Source organism: Tenrec ecaudatus, chromosome 7 (genome assembly GCF_050624435.1).
Source record: "Tenrec ecaudatus isolate mTenEca1 chromosome 7, mTenEca1.hap1, whole genome shotgun sequence".
Classification (NCBI taxonomy): Eukaryota; Metazoa; Chordata; class Mammalia; order Afrosoricida; family Tenrecidae; genus Tenrec; species Tenrec ecaudatus.
Genome location: NC_134536.1, coordinates 32,528,533 through 32,544,573, shown reverse-complemented (window position 1 = coordinate 32,544,573; position 16,041 = coordinate 32,528,533). Strand labels below are relative to the sequence as shown.

At 51.2% G+C, this 16,041-nt stretch overlaps 1 protein-coding gene across 1 annotated transcript in view; it reads right to left on the bottom strand.

Moving 5' to 3' along the window:
* Positions 1-16,041, bottom strand: part of MAP3K5 (mitogen-activated protein kinase kinase kinase 5) — a 233,375-nt gene that overhangs the window by 24,822 nt on the left and 192,512 nt on the right. Inside the window, exons 22-24 of the mRNA XM_075554484.1 lie at positions 10,012-10,189; positions 9,748-9,916; positions 2,956-3,141 (exon numbers count right to left, since the gene is read on the bottom strand). Of these exons, the coding sequence (XP_075410599.1) occupies positions 2,956-3,141; positions 9,748-9,916; positions 10,012-10,189 (533 nt within the window). The remainder of the gene's footprint in view (positions 1-2,955; positions 3,142-9,747; positions 9,917-10,011; positions 10,190-16,041) is intronic.

The window sequence follows — 16,041 nt, the reverse complement described above, 5'->3', positions numbered from 1 at the left end:
AAGAGCATTCCCACCACAAGGGCCCCTCGGTGCCCCTTTACACTCACACCACTTTCCCTGCTTAGCAACTACTTGTCTCTTCCTGATTCCTATCGCCTTGTGGTTTCAAGAATGGGATATACATGGAATATATGGATATATTCCACACACACACACACACACACACACACACACACACACACACGATGGGGCTTCGGGGCACTTGGGGAAATTCCTCCTGGGCCTTTTGAAGCCCTCTGGAAGGTAACATTTTGGGATTGGCTTTTTGCACTCGGCATAATTCTTTAGCGATTCATCCAGGTTGTTGCCCATTATTGATAGTTGGTTCCTTTTAAAAGCTCTGAATCCCATGATATGGGAGGGAGTCTACTACATGGAAGTCTTCACCGGGTGGGTTCCAAGTTCAGGGCTACTGAACAAAGGTGGGGGGAAGGTAGTGGGTAACACAGTGAGCTAACTACAAAGGCTGTGTGTGTGTGTGTGTGTGTGGTGGGTAACAGTGAGCTGCTGTGTGTGTGTGTGTGTGTGTGTGGTGGGTAACAGTGAGCTGCTGTGTGTGTGTGTGTGTGTGTGTGTGTGTGTGTGGTGGGTAGCACAGTGAGCTGCTGTGTGTGTGTGTGTGTGTGGTGGGTAACACAGTGAACTGCTAACTACAAAGGCTGTGTGTGTGTGTGTGTGTGTGTGTGTGTGTGTGCTGGGTAACACAGTGAGTTGCTAACTCCAAAGGCAGCAAGCAGCTCAAAACCACCAGGCCCTCCTCAGAAGGTGGGCTGCCAACACAGGTGAAGATGCACAGGCTTGGTAGCCGCACAGGGCAAGCTCTGCCCTAGGAGGCTGTGAGGGATCAGAACTGATAGGATAGCAGGGAGTGTGGATTTTAGTTTTGGTCTCAGCGAATGAAGGAGTTTTTGTGTAAACAAAACAAAAGTGAAAAAAAATCCCGCTCTTTCAACCTACTGTTTCAAACCTGCAGTTTCAGAGGGCCAAGGGCTTCGGAATAGCTGGTGAGGTGAACCAGCAGGTAAAGAGGGGAAATTAGCACTTCCCTGCTACCTAGAGATCTGCCTGGAGCAGCCTCCCTTGTTTTCCTTCCTCTAGCCTTTGCCTCCTGCTCTGTCCCTCTGTAAACAGGGTTGGGAGGTGCTGGGAGAGTCCCAAAGCCTCTCCATGTTAAAAATCACTGGTGCAAGGGCACCTGTTAAAGGGCCTGATCATATCTTCTATGTTTAAATAAACACCGAAACAAGCAAGGGCTTTACCTTTTGGCAACCCTTTATCTATCATCAGCTTAAGAGACTGGTTTAAATGAACTTCACTAATTGCTGCCACTCTCTATCTGGCTTTGGAAAGGGGGGGGGGCGCAGAGGATGCTGGGAGAAAGTGGCCCGCAGCAAGGCATGCACCGAGGAGTGGGAGCTCCACTGCTCAGCTCTTCCTCTGGGTGCGGCCGCATCCAAACACCCCAATTTAGAATGGTCTAGAAAACCCTTTCTGGTGGTTTGTCCTGGCCCCTCCATTTCTGTCTGTAGAGTTGCCTGCATATAGCTGAGTAACGTGCGGGGACGGCATTTAATCATCTGACATATTTCTCCAAGATGAAGGCAGCACCTCTGTCCCATGATGCACCTCTATGAACTCTTCAATGGGAGCAAACGGGACCCATTCTCTGAGGCCCTTTCCATCCCGGGCAGTGAGTGCAGGGTGCGGGGGGGTTGAGTGCCTGCAAGCGTGCCTGTCGGCCTCCTGGGCCCAGGGCTTCCGGGAAACAGCTCTCAGCCTGAACTCTACTGGCCATTACGCTTTCCAGCCTCCCGGATGGAAGCCAACCGTGGGCAGGTGCGAATTAGCAAAGTGATTTCATTCTCGTCGCAGACGGCTGGCTGGGCTTCCCGCATTGTGCGAGTGTGTGCGGTTGGCATTCAGTAGCCGTGATGTGTTCTCGAAGGAGCTTTAGTTCCTCTGCCCTCTCTCACAGCTGTCTGCTCTCGGCTCCTGGGACAGCACAAAGCCCAGGTGGCCTACACCAGGTCTCAGAGAACACCAGTGCCTGTCAAGAGCAGGGACCGCGACTGTCCAGACATGTACTCAGGAGCAATGAACACATTACTCCAAATCTGCACCATCACTGCCACTGTGATGGTCTCTGAGGCTGTCACCCTGCAGATCACCCCATCGTCAGTGGGCTTGAGCGACTGACCTGGTTAGCAGTCCCACATTTACCCAGCAGTGTTTCCCAGGCCCCTTCCTAAAGACTGCCAGAGGACAAACAAGCCCGTCTGGTAAGAATGCCCCCAGAATGCTGCTGAGAGACGCGGCTGGTGAGATCTCTTCTGATGTCCTTTGTACCTTTTCTCAGGAGAGACCAGTCTGTGGCAAAGAACGCCGTGCTTGAGAGCAGAGTCAGCGAAAAGAGGAAGGCCTCCAATGAGATGAGTTGACACAGTGGCTGCAAAAGTGGATTCAAACCTAGTAACAACTGTAAGGCTGGTGCAGGACCGGGAGAGTTTCATTCTGCTGACTACAGGCTGTCTCTGACAGGCATCCAACCACAAATTCGAAAATGTACGCTTACATTTTTCTCGACAGCCACTAGATGGCGATCACACATAGAGTTAGGAAGTGCAGGGCAGAAGTAGGTTAGGTTGCTCAAGTCGCCAGTTTCCCAAGAACAAAGGTCAGCAGTAGGAGATGTTTGTACATTTTGCTCTTGTCCTGAGTGATTCAGCTTTGGGTATCTAACTCTGAGGAACACAAACGACCCCAACAGCATAGCTGCCACTTAGAAACAAACACGAGGACAGGCAAGCATCTCACAGCGATCACGCACAGGCAATGGAGCTCACTGGCATGACTAAAGCAGGGAAAACTGGCAGAGCTTATGCTCGAGGCTTTCAGGTTTCCTGGCTGACTTGAGTGTGCGTTTGTCGGAAGCAGTGGTTGAAGTGGCATACTCACAGCATCTTGAAAGCCAAAGAGGACCACTTGCACCTGGCTGATGCCGTGGCTGTCGAAGTCCAGCTCCAGCTTCAGCTTTGACAGAGTGGTGGCAATGATTTTTCGGTCCGTGGACCTCACGAATTCTCTGAGGCTGGCGATGAGGGTCGTGATGTGCTCCCACTTCAGCTTAGGCTCTTCCGACCCCTGTTGGGGGAAAAAGGACCGCCCATCAGATGGTCAGTGCCGCACAAGCAGCCAGGGGTCTGCTGTGCCGTGCCCACAGTCTTTCCTCAACAAACAAACAAAGAGCACAACATCCCTTCAGAATGCCTCTGCTAAAGGAAGAGACCAGATTTCGGAGAGGCTTTCAAAGAGTGAGAAGGACACCTGCCTCATGTGCTGGCCAGTAGGCAGGTGCCGTCTCAGAGTGGTGCCAACCATGCCCTGGGCTATGCACCAAGAGGCCGGACATATGCACCAGGCCAAAAGAAAGGTCTGGTGATCTAGCCCCACAAAATCAACCACTGTAAACCCTAGGAAGTACTGATCTCTGAGGCACGGGGTGGCCAGGGATTGCAGTTCATTGCTGAAACTGGTTTTAGTCAGATAAGCAAACAAAGCTTTGTCCAAACCTGGTAGGGCCGAGGCAGTTAAGATTCTTGCCCTCGAAAACTGTACTTTGGAAGGAATGAGGGAACTAAGGCGCTGTGGTGGCCAGTGGGCTGCCACTGAGATGCTAACGACAGTCAGCGGTTCAAATCCACCAGCTGTTCTGCAGGAGAAAGATGAGGCTTTTGGCTCCTGTCAAGATTTAAAGGCTCAGAAACCTCAAGGAGCAGTTAGTTCTACTGTGTCCTCTTGGGTCAGAATTGACTCAGTGGCAATGAGTTTGGTTTGGGTTTTGAATGAGAGAACCAGGCAGTAAGTCATGGGATCTCAAGCTCAAGGTTGGCCCTGAGTGAGATGTCATAAACGAGGGTCATGTGTGCATCTGGTTGAAAAAAAAAAAAAGGAAACCGAATCAATGGGCTTGAGAGCCATACTCAGCAGGGAGGGGAGTCGTTGAGCGAAACAGCAAACCAAGAAAGCCAAGAGCAACCGAGCTGGAGGGAAGATGCAGACACTCGTCCAGCCTGAAGCTCCTTGGGACCGCATTCGCTTGTCCATCTACTGTGTGCATGTCCCTGGACAACACACCCCAAACAAAAAACCAAACCCACACCCCCCACACTGGTTCCTAGTGACACTCATAGTGACACTCTCCAGGGTTCCCCAAACCGTACATCTTCACTAGACCAGACTGTCTCACCTTTCCCCAAGGGCGGCCTCAGAGGTCTGAAGCACCACCCTGCAGCTCCATGCTTATCCTACTGCAAACCACATCCCAGGCACTTTGATTGCTTTAGACCAGTTTCCCTAACATATTTGGCCCACTGAGCCCTGGTGGCATAGGGGTTATGCATTTGGCTGTGGTTTGCAAGGTCAGCAGTTCAAAACCACCAGCGGTTCTGTAGGTAAGACGGGGTTCTGTGCTCCTGGAAAGAGTCCTAGAGGGTCCTTATGAGTCCACATCTACTGATGGCAGTGAGATTGGTTTTCTTTGGCCCCCTTTCCAGAAAAAAAAAAAAAGCATCCTCCTGGCACACAGGAACGTTTGTACTACAACCCATAATCCACAATAAGGTGTAGGTATCTGCTTTTACAACCCCTCTGATGCATCCAAATCCCCCCTCACTGCCCCCTGCCACCTCCCCACCACCAAGGGGCAATATCACCCACTTTGGGAAACCCTGCTCTAGAACATGTGGGTTCTTTGCACCGAGGACAATCTCAAACTCCATGCCTGAAACTATTCCGTCACCATCCACGATGTCTGACACACCACAAATAGAGTGCAATCACGCATCAGGTCCCTCTCAGTGTGAATGTCTTCCTTTGGATGGGCAGGATTTCTCCTTTGTGGAAAACACGTCTAGTAGGCTGTCACTTATCCTCATGTAACTGCACCAAACCACGGGGCTCTGAAGACACACGTTAATCTCATCCTGCACCGGGAAAGCAAACTTCCCCCGCTGGCTGCGACAGTGACACCTTCCAGAATTGTAATAAAAGGAACACCACACCACCGGGTGCTTGCTCTCCGTGCGCCTGCCCGGGGAGGCTGCCTCTCGTGTGTGTGTGTTTTCAGAAGCAAAGATTATATTGCAAAGCTTATACGCCACCAAGGGACTGCTTTACAATCAGACAAGGTACAATGATAAACCTGGGGTTTGCTTTCCCTCTTCCCATAAACTAAACTAAATTGCACCCCAAGTGAAGACATCACAACTAACATCCTTACTAAATGAAAATATGCTCAAGGGTGGGGGTGGAAGTGAGCTATTTAGAAACTGGACGTTCACCCCAGTGGAAAACCAGTTTCGTGCCTAACAGACATTAAAAAAGTTATTAAAAAATTTTTTTCACAATAGCTTTGTTTTCACAACAGGGAAACATGTGGCTTCTGGGAGTGGTTGGTCGTGCTGACGTCCCCGGGAGGCCCCTCCTGCCATTGTCAGCGTCATTTCCGGTCTGTCTCCCTCTCGGCAGTCGCCCTCTCTGCCTTCCTAAACCAGCATCCCAGGTGCCCGGACAGGCTGGCGCAGTAACAGAAGGTACGTTTTCCAGGGCACATGCTAGGGGCTGTAGTGTGTCCCTCAACAGATATGTTGGAATCCTAACTCCAAGGCCTATAAAGCCATCCTTTCAACGAACGGCGGTTTCCCTCTCTTACAGAGGTGAGGTCACCTGAGAATAGGGTGGGTTCTAAACCTAATTGTGTCTGCCGTATGAAAAGAGCAGAGCAGATGCGGAGGCACACGGAAGAGAGAGGAAGGCAGGCGACTTAGATGATGGGTCCCAAGTCTAGGGAGGGCCAAGGTTGCTGGCAGCAAACAGAAGCGGAAATCAACCAGGATGGCCCACTCCCCGAAAGCCACACCCAGAATTCAAACTTCCACCCTCCTGAACTGGGAGGAAATACATTTCTGTTCTTAAAAGCCACTTGCTGGTGCTATTTGTTACAGCTGCACTAGGTAACTCAGCCAGCACCTTTGCTGAGCTGACAGAAGAGCAGTCAGAGCTTAAATGCCCTGAGCAACGATGATGGATTTCAGGAGGGTGACCGATTCCAAGGATCCGCGAGATAGATTGAAAATAGCTTGAGAAATGGACCAACATGTCCCCCTCGGCTGTGTGACGACGAGCAGGCTTTAATGTAAAGCTACAGTTATTTAATACTGCAACACAATGGACTGTTTGTATCTGGTGGGGGAGGGGGAGGTACTAGATCATATTACTAGCCTGTTTGAGAAAAATATGAGCCCTAACAAGAGTCCATGCTGGTGGAATGCTTTCTCTTCTGGCCACAATCGCCCATGGTCTCAAGTGCTCCAGGTTATGGATTGAACTGTGTCCTTCCAAAGCAGCTGTTGTAAATCCCAACCCCAATCCTATCTGGGGACAGACTCTTTTGTGATAAGGAGGCTTTATCAGGGTCGGGTGTATCTTTAACCAACCGTTCTGGAACACATAAGGGACAGATGAGACACAGAAGAAAGGGGAGCCAATGGGAACAGGGAGAGGCCAGGCCACACGCAGATCGCCAGGGTCTTCTCACAGACGCTGGCACACAGAGAAAGACTTCCCTGCCCTCCTCTCAGGCTTCCTAAATTGTGAGAGAAATGCCTGCTGGTTAAAGCCTTCCACTGGCAGCAATTCTACCACAGCAGCGCTGGAAAACAGCGATCCACCTGACCGCCACCAGGGGGAGGGCACCCTTGCTTTATAGATGAAGCTCAAGCTCAGAGAAGGTGACTGACTTGCTGGACTCACTCTGCCTTCCAGTGGTGGAACCAGACGTCAAGCAAAGGCAAGTTGAAGGGGGAGTCCAAGCTCCTCACCGTTCTCTTCAGTGAGGAGAATGGCCAGCGACCACCTGGATTGGATCCCAGCTCCTGATCCAGCACGAAAGCGCAGTGTGGCGTCACAGAAAGTGACTCGGGATGCCCTGAACAGAAGACCCCTCACCACCCCTGGAGGAATCTGGATGTAACACCCACTCCGACAGCAGCTTCCGGTCCTCACTGACAGGTCCCTGCTGGCACAGGAGGGCAAGCCCCTGACAGGGGTCTTTTTCTTCCTTCCTTCCTTCCTTTTTTTGCAAACTAACAGTTAATTTTAAGGTTTTCTTTCATTTCTCCTTTTTATAAGGAGCACTCACTGAAGTATGCTTTAAGAAGTAGTCATTCAGAAGATTGAAAGGGATATCCCATTACACAGCAGGAAACGGCATTTCTCTGACGACATATATCCCAACTCTGACCGTCGCGTAACTGGAACTCTCCCCCGTGCTGCTCAGTCTGGGAAAGGCTTTTCCTAGCATATCTAGGAGAGCCCTTTAATCATCGAGCCCAGTGGGTAAAATACTGGTGCTACGCAGTGAGATGCTGTGAAGGACGATGCTGTGATTCTATCCCACCTGTAGGCCAGGTGCAGAAAGTCTGTGGTCGAGTCTAGAGTAAAGTCCCTAGCTTCGATTTCAGGAGCCAGGTGGCATAGTGGGTTACTCCCTGGGCTGACAATCACAATGCTAGCCGTTCAAACCCACCAGCCACTCCAGGGAGGAAGATGAGACGTTGCTCCTCTGAACACTGTAGCCTCACAAAACCCACAGGGGCAGTTCCACTTTGTCTCCTAGGACACAGTACCACACCGGGCAACTTAAACTAGTGCCCATGGAATGAGCCCTCCCCATGCAGTGCCTACTGCCATTCGCTTCTCCTTCCCACCCACACTTGCCGTGGATGCTTCCATGCTTCAAGTCCCCCAGCACTTGTCACCAGGTAGGCAGTGCAGTGTGACAACTGGGAGTGTCATTCTATATGTGACTGATTGTTACTCTTCTGACACTAGAATGTTGATCTTGATAGGCTGCAGACTTGGGGTAAAAGCTGGGTCACTGGAGTATAGTCCATAGAACAAGGCCTGATGTGTTAGAGAGTAAGCTGTCAATGAATGACTGAACGGGAGGGGCTGCCCAATTGCTCCCTGCCCTCAGACCTCTTCCACATCTCCCACCCCTCTGGGGCAGCCTCAAGTTGAGCACCTATAGGACCGACTCAGCACTCTCCAATAAAGAGGGGCTGCCCCTCGTTGTCAGAGCGGCACAAGGATAGCCGCTTGGCTCTTTCTACATCATCTAAATCAGGGTATGTTGAGAACTCCTGATGCAACAGAACTGCATGCCAGGCTCATAAGAGAGCCAAGAAGCTTCATGGGATTCTCAAAACCAGCCAGCCTAGTCTGTCCAATTAGAGAACAGTGGAAGCTGAGCCCCGCCAGCCCCTCCGGCTCGCTCCCTGTCGCAGCTGTCTTTCCGGGCAGAGGGAGGGAAGACGCTGCACGCAGTCCGCAGGGACCGGCAGCAACAGCTGGGCCCCAAAGATAAAGGCTGAGAATGCTGGGATCGAGGCTAGCTGGGCAGGATGACGGCAGGAGGGCCTTAGGCTCGGAAGTGATCCTCAGTGCCCAGAGCTGGGGAGACTCAGAGCCGGGGGCAGTGTCTCTGCAGTAGCTGTACCCCCAGACCAGACCCATTGCTCTCAGGTTGATGTGGACTCAGAGTGACCCTGGCTAGGGATTTGGGGCTGCACATCTTCACGGTGACCAAAGCAGACAGCCTCATCTTTCTCCTGAAGAGGAGCTGGGGGATTTGAACGGCCAACTACCTGGTTACGAGTCCACTGCTTTCCCAATAGCACACCAGAGCACATCTGTAATTCATTTGCCCAGGGAGCCATAGGCCCACGGACCTGTTGTTCCCCTCCTTCCACCCCCCACCCCCCACCCCCCAATGCTTGTTGCCTTCTAAGCGGAGGCTTGGTGGTATAGTGAGCTACGTGTCAGACTGCTAACCACGAGGCTAGCAGTTTGAAGCCACCTGAGAAACCACCAAAAATGAGGCTTTCTGTCCCCATAAAGAGCTCTAGTCTCAGAGACCCACGGTCTCCTGGGTTGCTATGAATCAGAACCAACTTGGTGGCAGCGAGTTTTGAGTTCACCTAGTGGGGGGTGCACAGGGCTAACGCACTCGGCCTTTAACCAAAAAGATGGTGGTCAAGTCCACCCCAGAGGTCCCTCAAAGCAGAGCCTGGGGATGGATGGGCTGCCAAGAAGCCTTCGACCCCGGGGAGCAGTTCTCCCCTGGCATGCATGGCGTCATGGGAACGGGGTGGTTAACAAACTGCAGTCATTTACTCATCAGATTGCATGCCTCTTGCCTGTGCCCCACCTTCCTCAAGAAGCCCCATGGCACGGGGCTCTGTCACCCGTGCTCAGGTTTCTCCACGGCTCCCAGGAGTGGCCCATAGTGGGTGCTCTGCCGGTGCTTCTGGGCACGGTGAAGACAGGCACACCCACCCAGCCTTACAGAGAACCCTGACGCGGGTGCTCCGCCACCAGGGCTGGCCTGGTTGCTGGGCGTCATTGCCTTGCAACCTCAACTGTGGGGGGCTAGCTGGAACTTCCCCGACGCTCCACGCTGGCCTCCGACTTAAAAAATAGGAAACAGAAACCCGTGTCCCAGGACGCGGTTTCAGAAAAGTTGGGGATTTGACTCCCCAGACCCCGCTCTGCATTTTCCCATCTGAGCACCCCGGCCTCCTGCGTCTCCAAATGCGGCTATAATGATTCCCCGGGTGGGGGGGGGGTGACGAGGCCGTTAAAAAGCACGCCAGCGACTGGCCGCAGCGTGTCTGAGCGAGGTGTCACCTGAGCCAAAGATTCCATGAGGTTTCTCACGACTTTGTCCTGATCTTCCGTCAGGATCCGGTGCAGGGTGGCCCTCCTCTCACTGTCCTTCCTCAACAGGAAGAATCCGGTGTCTTTTTCCTCCGGGGACGGCGGGGCGCTGTGATCTTCGAAATTCTCATCTGGAATGCTGCAAGAAGGGTAGGTGGCATCAGTCCCAGCGCCCCGCGTGAAAAGGCCCGCTTAGCAACCGACGCTGTTCACGCACAAGGAGGCAGCCTTTACCCCAAAAAGAGCGTTCGGATCCCTTTGCCGTCTTTCTCGCCGCAGGACTTGGGCCTTGTTTTGAAAGAGAAGGGGTCCGCCTTCAACTCTGTGTCGGGGGAGACCGAGCCGTACTCGCTGCTGCTGCTTGTGTCCTCGACCAGGACGGGGACCGGCAGGGAGATGCTCCGGAGGTACTCTGCAGGCGACCACACAGGGAGAGAGGAGGAACACTAGTAAGAAGCATGCTGGCAGCTGGTCGCCATCAAGTCCGACCCCCGAGCCCCCAGCCAGCCCCCCAGGGGCAGAGCAACACCGCTTCCCAGACGGCTTTCCAGGCTGTGACGTTTCAGAAGCAGATCTTCCGAGGAGCCTTTAGATTGGCTCAAACTACCGACCTTTGGGGGAATGGCTAAGTGCTTAGCTGTCTGCGCTACCCTGGGACTCCTTCCCAGAAAGGGCATGTCCTGAGAGATGGCGAGCATTATCTGTCAAAGTCTCCATGCCGTCCTGACGCTACACAAGAGGCTGGTCACATGAAGCTCACTGCTCCATCGGACCCCGGTGGCTGGGGCAGGGACAGAGGCTCCCTGGGCCCTGGAGGTGCACCTGGCTGGGTGCGCAGAATGAGAAGCACCGGCCAGCCATACATGTGTTCTAGCTCCTCGTTGTTCCTGATTCCCATGGGACTTTACGAAGCTCATTTGTAGGACTCAGCTTTCACGCTAATCAAATAAAGGGCTGGGTCTGTGGTTTTTAATTTGTCTTCCTCAGAGTCTGAAGGGCTCCCCTTGACATCTTAGGGCTGCTTTGGGCAGTGGTGAGCGAGTGGGAGACTGAGTCTGCAGTACTTGTCACCTCTATTGAGCGATATTTCGGAAGACTGAAAAGCATCCCACCACATAACAGGAAATGGCATTTCTCTACCTTGACACGTTATCACTGGAAATCTCCTCTTGGATAGAATGCTCTAAACATTTCTAGGAGAGCCTTTTAATCAGATAGCCGTGTGGGTAAGTCAAGATGCTTCAAGGACCGTGCTGTTATTCCCACCTGTAGACCAGGTGCAGAAAGTCTGTAGTAGAGGGGCACCCAGCTTCTTTGACTTACGGCGCCCTGGTGGCATATGAGTTGCTCACTGGGCTGCTAATCACAATGCCAGCAGTTCAAACACACCCGCCCCTTCATGGGAGAAAGATGAGACCTCCAGCCACAAAGGCAGCTCTACTTAGGCTTATCTGTTGCTGTGAGTAGCTATCAACCTGGCAGCAGGGGGTAATCTATCATTTGACCTATAGGAAGGCAGGTGGGGGAAGCTGCAGCTTCCAAGGCAGCTCTGAGAACACCATCTTACTGGTCAGTAACTAGAGAGTTTTCCGATAATGAATTATTGACCCATTGGCTATTACTGGTATGGTCATGAAGTGGAATAAAGTCATATAAGCAAGATGAGGTAATGAAGAACTGCTTAGAGTTTACCAACTGAATGCCATAACCTTTTACGTAAGCTTAGAGAGAATACCAGCTGGCTCCCCTGAAGATGGAAAAGATGCAAGGCAGAAGAAAGTGCCTGGTGTAAAGATTTCCCATTGCCCTGATCGTGGGCCCTTCCTTTTAAGAAGGGATTCAGGGGCTCACCAGAGGGGGAGCCCACACACAAGACTGCCTTTGAGAGGACACTTCGAGGGGTGGGCAGGCTCTAAGGTGTGCTTTGCTTGGCTTCAGAGATCCTTCCAGCTGTGTTGAAGGGGGGAAGATTTCAGAATGGACAAAGCAGCTCCTAGTCGGGCCAACGACAGTCTCTGAGACTCTGGAACAGTGGTTCTCAACCTTCCTAATGCCGCCACCCTTTAATACCGTTCCTCGTGTTCTGGTGACACCCCATCCCCCAGTCATATAATTATTTTTGTTGCTACTTCATCACTGTCATTTTACTACTGTTATGAATCGGGCAACCCCTGTGAAAGGGTGGTTCCACCCCCAAAGGGGTCGCCACCCACAGGTTGAGAACCGCTCTCTGGAACAAGTGTCCCACTGCCATGCAAGCCCAGCCCCCTAGCGGCAAGGGCTGCTCGGGGAGAAATAGATGATGAAGGCTGGCTTTAGTCCCCTTCATGAAGACAGACATGCAGGCCCGGTCAGCGATGCTCACTGCTAATCTCCGGGACTCAGGGAGAACCTTGCAGCTAGTAGACTGGGGATCGCCTTTCAAACACAGGCTACGCCCGGAAGCGGAGGCCGGCATTGTTTCAAGTGCAAAGATAAAATTGCTATTTCTTGAGAATAAAGAGATTTGATCTTCGCTAGAGTGGTACCAGATGATGAGCTCCCATATTGTGTGTGTGTACGTGTGTGTGTGTGTGTGTTGGGGAGTGAGGACTTGGATTATCCTGCTTTTTGGTTGCAGGATCTGGTTTGGTAACCAGCAATGAGTGGATCAGTGTCACAGTGGCCTGTGGATTTTAGGGTTGCTATGGATACCAATTGCCCAAAAGGAAGTCTAATGAGCTAAAACTGCATGTGATTAGAGATGGAACCTAGCAGCGGTCACTACGCTCATCTAAGCAACGAAAGGACTCACAGATGTTTGCAATGTCCTGCGCGCGTAGCCCTGACTCCCTCATCTACCTACATTTAAATCAGTGAACAAGTGTTCTAGATTAATTCACCCTCTGCGAGGTCAACCTGAGGACTCATTCATCTTGCCTAGGTTTACTGAGCATCGATAATCTTTGATTAGCTAACAGGACTTGCTGATGGGTTGGGATGAAGAGCATGAAAGAAAAGTATAAAACTTGAGTCTGAGGCTTCCCGCTTTTTTAAAAAAAGCAATGGACGAATGCATTCTTTGTATACTAAGATGAGAGGGAATTCAGGCTGAAAGGAAAGGGTCTTTCATTTGCTCGTGTTTTTTGGACAAGGGACACGGCTTCACAACTCAGTCCAGAGCTAGAAAAAGAAAACGGAGCTGGAGATGGAATTTTAGTGGACCACAGCCTGTGGATGGTCTTGGAAGCAAAGGCTGACTTAATTTAGGGAAAGATGGAGAGCAAAGAACTTAGCCCGGAAGAACCATCGCTGAGAGGAGAGGAGGAGGAAGAAGAGGCAGCCCAGGATAAGGATAAGGAGCAGCAGGGAGAAGGGGAGGAAAACCTGGAGCATGGGGAGTCCTGGGAGCCCACACAGGAGAGGGTTATGGCCAGGGAGCATGACCCTCTGGGCTGAACACCACTGGAGACTGAGTCCGCTGAGAAGAGTCTTTGCTGAGTAAAGGTCGCTGGTGACCGTGACAAAAGTAGGCTGTGACCAAGCGGTGGAGCAGATGCTAAAATGGATGGAATGGGGGAGGGGAAGACCTGAAGGCCTGGGCACCAAGGTCTGCAGCTATGATGGGGAGAATGAACAATGGGGTGTTCTTCAGTGAGGTGGCACGGAAGGATGAGGGACACAGATGAGTATATGACAGGAGGCACTAGATCATGTGTGTGACCTACAGAAGCTGAAGAAACAACTGAAAAAGGCATGGGGGGGTAGAGTCTAGAACCTGAGTGGATGTGTATGTGTGTGTGTGTGTGGGGGGGGTGTAGCCTTCTATAAGAAACTATATGGAGATGTAATAGAGCAGGGGTGTCAAACTGGTGGCCCCCAAGGTATTTTTTTGTGACCCATGATGCTCTGAAATAAAATGCAATGAGGGAATTGTGTGTACAGTATTGTCTTAATCTCCCCTAAGCGCTATTTTCTTTATAACAATCTTTTCTATTTTCATTTTATTTCAGAGCATTGTGGGCCACAAAAAATTACCTCGGGGGCCGCCAGTCTGACACCCCTGTCACAGAGGGGAAAGGATGCTAAGGCAGGAGAACAAAACTTATCGCTATTGAGTTGATTCCAATGTGTGGCGACTCCATGTGTTAGCTTCTCAATGGCTGTGACCTTCGGGAAGTGGATCACCCGGCACGTCTCTCTGCTAAGGCACATGGGGTGCATCTGAACATCCAGCCTTCTGGTGAGTGACTAGTAAGCCTCTGCTTGCACCACCAAGGGCTCCTCTAAGGCAGGTAGGTTCACACATTTGTGATAAGAATTTTGTCACATCCACTCCTGTTATTTTTAGCTTTTCAAATTATGAAAAAGACTCCCTGGCATATGAGACAGCTCAGTGCCTCTCCGTGTGTGATATTTGTAACTATAAATGGGGAGAAGTTCAAGTACAAATTAGTTCCAGAGGAGCGTGTTGCTAGTTTCTGGGTAGCATTGAGGTCACCAGTCCCTTTGATATCATCTTACAGACGTGAGTGGTTGGGGCTTTGGGATGCAAGAGGGCGGCCTGGCAGACATGTCCTTTCATTCGCCAGCATCCTTGGCGCGAAAGGTTGACAATAAGAAGCCCTCTGCTCCGGAGCTGCCCACAAACGAGGCCGGATGAACCTCTTACCTTCTGTGGGGCTAGGAAAGGGCAGAGGCGTTTCTAGAGAGGGAATTCTCACTGCTTTACTTTAGGGAATGATGGGAGGGAGGGCTGTGGGAAAGACATGGCTCTACCGGTGAGTGTAGACTGGGTTGGGATCAAGAGGGGTTCATTCTTGTGGCCCCGGAGCGCTGGGAGCACCTGTCTGTGGGAGAGATGACTGATTCAGGGAGCGGGTCATGTCCATGCTTTGGGAAAGTGCGAAGTTATTTTTATTTTTTTAGGAGGTAAATGTTTGATTTTTATGTATTTATCACATGCAATTGTACAGAAGGATCTCATCCACCTTTTACCTAGTTTCCTTTAGTGAGAAAATCCTGTAAAACCCTGGTACAATATCAAAATGAGTATAATGACTTTGATGCCTGCCAGACCCAGAAAATCTCCATCACTTAAAAAAACCAAAAACTCTTCCAGTCACCTTGAAGGCGACTTCAGATCCTAATAGCTATTAACGATCATCAGGGACCTACATGGTCCTTCTCCGGCACAACGTGACAGGCAAAGCCCAGCTTGAGTACAGCGTCTCCTACCTCGTCATGCTGTCTTCAGTCCCCATTTGCCCAGACCTTGACGAACGGTGTCACACTTTAGTGATTGTAAGACTCATTTGGATAGTCTACTAATTGGTGTAGAACCCCAGAGCACACCTCCCTCAAATTCCGGTAGGACCAGGAACCTTAGTTTTTAACGAGGATCTAGATCTGTCATAGTCACATCTGTATTCCCAGGGTTTACTGTCTGATTCTTTTGTTCCTAGTGCTCATTGCATAGTGTAAGTTAAACATTTGCACTGAATGTTGGTCAGCTCCGACTCATAGCGACCTTGGGTAGAAGAGAAGCAAACATTGTACCATCCATCCTTGAGCTTACACCAATTCAAATGGAAGCTGAAGCAAATAAAAAAAAGTCCAAGAGAGTCCAAGCATGATTTAAAATACACCCATCCTAAATTTAGAGACCACCTCAAGAACAGTTGTGATACAGTGAACACTAATGACCGAAGACCCGGACAGCTGTGGGATTAGTCAAGGACATCACACATGAAGAAAGTAAAAAGTCCTTACAGACCAGGAAAGAAAGACCAAACTGGATGTCCAGAGAGACTTGCAACTTGCTCCTGAATGTCAACTAGCTAAAGCAAAAAGAAGAAATGATGACGTACAAGAGCTGAACAGATTTCAAAGGGCAGCTTGAGATGACATGGCAACGTATCTCCTAATGAAACGTGCAAACCGTTCTATTAAATGAATGGGATAAAGCAACCATCCATCACGCAGCTGTCAGATGAGCTGCCGGGAGTTGTGCTTCCAATACGCTGGTTACCAGCCTGCTCGAAGCCACCAGATGCTCTGAGGGAGAAACGAAGGCCTCGCTCCAGCAGGGTGGAGCCTGAGTCCACGCAGATTCCAAGTCACTCCTGCGTGACCCTGAGCACGGGAGCTGAGAGGGCAAGGGGGCGCTGTGACTGACCGAGGGCTCAGCAGATTTGCCTTCCACCCCATGCTCCAGCAAAGGCCGATTTCCACCGAGAAGCAGTCCGGGCAGAAGGGCCTGATGAAGTGATCACCCCATCCCCT